We start from the raw sequence: 3350 nt of genomic DNA on the forward strand, positions 1-3350 counted from the left end.
CAGTTCTGCCTTCACTCCCAACATGGGCACTGCCCAGGAAAGGGGAGGAGAAACTACATGTTGAGGGGAGGAGCTGGGGAGGAGCAGCGGATCAGGGACATTTTGGGGGGTGAGGCTGGCTCACCATTGTCCCTCCCTTGTACCATTGGACACTGGTGCAGAATCCTGTCCCCCTCCCCAAGAGTCCCCTGTGCATGGGAACAGGAACGGTGGGAGCCATTCCCCTGCTCTGTCCCCGTTGGCACCAAAGTTGGTAGAAAGGAAAGGGGAGTGCCAGACCCATCCCTGGGCCCTGTCCTGGGGGCATTTAGGTCAGAGTTGGGGCTCCCCAGCAGCGCCCCACAGCTTGGGGTTAGTCAGGAACTGTTTGTCACCTCCTCCCTGGGAGCCCCATCCCCAGGGTTAGGCAGGTGGTGCAGGAACAGCCTGAGCTGGAGGTGCCAGAGGGGGGGACACAAAGCATCCCTTCTTGCCATGTGGGGGCTGGGAGGACAGCAACCAGTCAGGGCTGAAATCCAAAAGCCACCGTCCCCTCCACTGGAGCTGATGCACCCCACAAGAACTGGGATAGGACAAGGTGCCATTGGTGGGGAGGGGGAGCCAGGGGGACCCTTGAACATCTGCTTTCTCCTAGCGATGTTTCCTGAGACTCTCTTTCCTCCTGGCTGGGCTTTTTCCAGGCCCAGTTTGTCACAGCACTTCATGCTCGAGACATTATTTCAGCTCTCATCTCTCCCACACGTCCCCAGCCCTAACCCCAGCACATTTGTTCCGCATGTTCCACATGGTTTGTGGAGAGCTGCCGCAGTGACTGCTGGGCTGGGCTGAAGCGTGGGACCCCAAGGTTCTTCCTCTTCCTGCAGTTGCTGCTGCTGCTTCCTCATCCCTGCCACCTGCACCATGCAGCCCCCTCACCTCCTCCTCTTTCTTCCCCTCCTCCTCCCCGGGATGTGGGCAGACCCAGAAGGTAAGTGGGAGCCCTGGCTCACCCAAACCACTCTCACCCCTGCTGTCAGAGGACCCTACAGGTTCCTCAGGGGAGGCCACTGTCCCCTGCATGGGGGGGATGATCCCCAGCATTAAAGGGCTGCCCCCCACGATGCAGGACCCAAAGGTGCTTTGTCCCTGCCCACCCTCTCTGTTCTTGCCCCCAGCTCTGGACTTCTACCCCACTGGCTTGACACAGGCCCTTGAGCACACAAGCAGGAGACCAGGGTCCCTAGCCAGGCTTTGGGTGTTGAGGTTCCCCCCACGATGTCTTCCCCCTGCAGGGAGCCCATGAGTGCCAAGGGGGAATCAGCCCCACGTGCTGACTTGGGTCTCTTCCAGCAGCCCCTTGTTTTTGTAGAGCTGCACCTGCAAGAGGGTGTTTCAGGCACTGCTGTTGTACGAGCATTTTACCACAAACAACCCCGTGAGACCTTGTGCTTCTGGGGTGGGAAGCATCACACAGGGGAAGGCAGGATTGATCTCTGAGATGGGCTGCACTGCTCTCCTGTCAGGGAGCCCCCAAACCTGGATAAAATGCTCTTTTCCATCCTCCATGTCCTCTGCACCAGGTACAGGTCTCTGGCAGATACAGGTCCTGGCACAGGTGTTCTTCTGGGGGGAGCATCACCCCAAACAAGCAGTGAGGTGCCCCCTCATCTGCTCTACACAGTCAGACAGCAGCACTGGGCAGGAGGGAGGCAGGGAGGGGAGGGGACAAAATGCCTGAAATCCTGTGCAGGAGAGACACAATTCGTTGCAAGTAAAGTAGAGAAGGAAAAGGAGCAGCAAAGGCAGAGGAAGTTCAGCCAGGAAAGCTACCCTGAGCAGGCTGAAGAGCACAGAATCATAGAACCATGGAATGGTTTGGGGTGGGAGGGACCTTTAAAGACCATCCAGTCCAACCCCACCTGCCATGGGAAGGGACATCTTCCATTAGACCAGGTTGCTCAGAGTTCCATCCAACGTGCTCTTGAATGTTTCCAGGGATGGGGCATCCATCCCATCTCTGGGCAATCTGCGTCAGTGTCTCACCAGCCTCACAGTAAAAAATTTCTTCCTTGTATCTAGTCTGAATCCCTTGTTTCTCCCCTAGCCCCTCCACTCATCTCCTTCTTACACCCCTTCTCATCCCCATCCTCCTTTCCAGCAGAGCCCCAGGTTCTCCAGTACCTCCTGACCGGCCTCTTTGCTGACATGACCTCTGCTGAGGTGTCAGCGATGGCAGTCCTGGGGGATGTGCCCATCTTTGCACTGGATCCTGCCAACTGGAGCATCCATTTCCACTGGCCCTGGGTCAGCCAGGCTGCGGCCGAGGGTGACACCAAGAAGCTGATGTCCCAAAGTCAAATTGCTCTGCGCAATGTGGTCCGATATGTGCATGACAAAGTCCAGCAGACAGAAATGGACTGTGAGTATGGGAACAACTCCAGTCAGAGCCCTGGCACCTCTCCCCAGGTTCAGGCTGCGCCCTCCTCCACCGGGGTGGCATCTGGGGGGTTTCATAGGGTGCAACAGCTCCTGAAAGTGTAACGCTGCAGCTGCTGGGGCATATGACTCGCAGGACTGGGGAAGGCAGCAGACCTGAAACCCCTTGGGGCTTCTGCCATCTGGCACAGGAAACCCCTCTGCACACCAGGGAGTTGCCACAAAATTTACTGGGGCTGCAGGACTCACATAGCAAAGATCATGAAAGAGAAAATTGGGGGCAAATATTTTGGGGGACAGTATTCTTTTTAAACAAGCACCCCCACGCTAACTGGCCTGGTATTCACTCCATCCTTCCAAGGGGCCTGAGGGTTTGCAAGGTCTCTGGGGTTTCCTGAAGCATGGCCCCGTGCCCTGCTGCCCATTGCACCCTGCTGCCCATCGCACCCTTCCACGTGCCCTCAGTCACGTCCCGCCTCGTGCCACCCATGTGCCACACACTCATGGGACCTCTCCGCTGGCTTTGCCCTTGGCAGACCCTCTGGTGGTCCAAATCCGTGCGGGCTGTGAGCTGTACCCCAACACATCCAGCTGGGGCTTCCTGCGTGTCGGGGAGGGTGGCAAAGACCTTGTAGCTTTTGAGGTGGATGAAGAGCGCTGGGAGATGCAGCAGCCATCCCAGCTGGCAGAGCAGGTCAGCAGGGACCTAAACAGAAAGACGTCCATCAAAGTGCTCCTGGAGCACCTCCTGTCCTTCATCTGCCAGAGCCAAATCCGCACTCTGAACAAGTATGGGAGGGCCACTCTGGAGAGACAAGGTGAGACCACCCTGACCCTGCCACGGCCACCTCAAAGCCCTGGGGCCAAGCCGTGCCCAACCAGGGCTTCCCCCTTTGCTCCCACCCCCCAGAGCTGCCCGTGGCCACGGTCTTTGC

General features: G+C 57.9%; 1 protein-coding gene across 1 annotated transcript; it reads left to right on the forward strand.

Annotated features, from left to right (window-relative positions):
- Nucleotides 1-846: 846 nt before the first annotated feature.
- Nucleotides 847-3346, forward strand: LOC113962457 (antigen-presenting glycoprotein CD1d-like; the record flags this gene model as incomplete). The annotated part of the gene is made up of 4 exons (XM_027673211.1): nucleotides 847-967; nucleotides 2138-2398; nucleotides 2952-3233; nucleotides 3326-3346. Coding segments are annotated over exons 1-4 (631 nt in total), but the record flags the coding sequence as incomplete, so codon positions are not given.
- Between the last annotated feature and the right edge of the window lie 4 nt (nucleotides 3347-3350).

The sequence above is a fragment of the Neopelma chrysocephalum genome, unplaced genomic scaffold (genome assembly GCF_003984885.1).
Source record: "Neopelma chrysocephalum unplaced genomic scaffold, ASM398488v2 Primary Assembly neopelma1_180078, whole genome shotgun sequence".
Classification (NCBI taxonomy): Eukaryota; Metazoa; Chordata; class Aves; order Passeriformes; family Pipridae; genus Neopelma; species Neopelma chrysocephalum.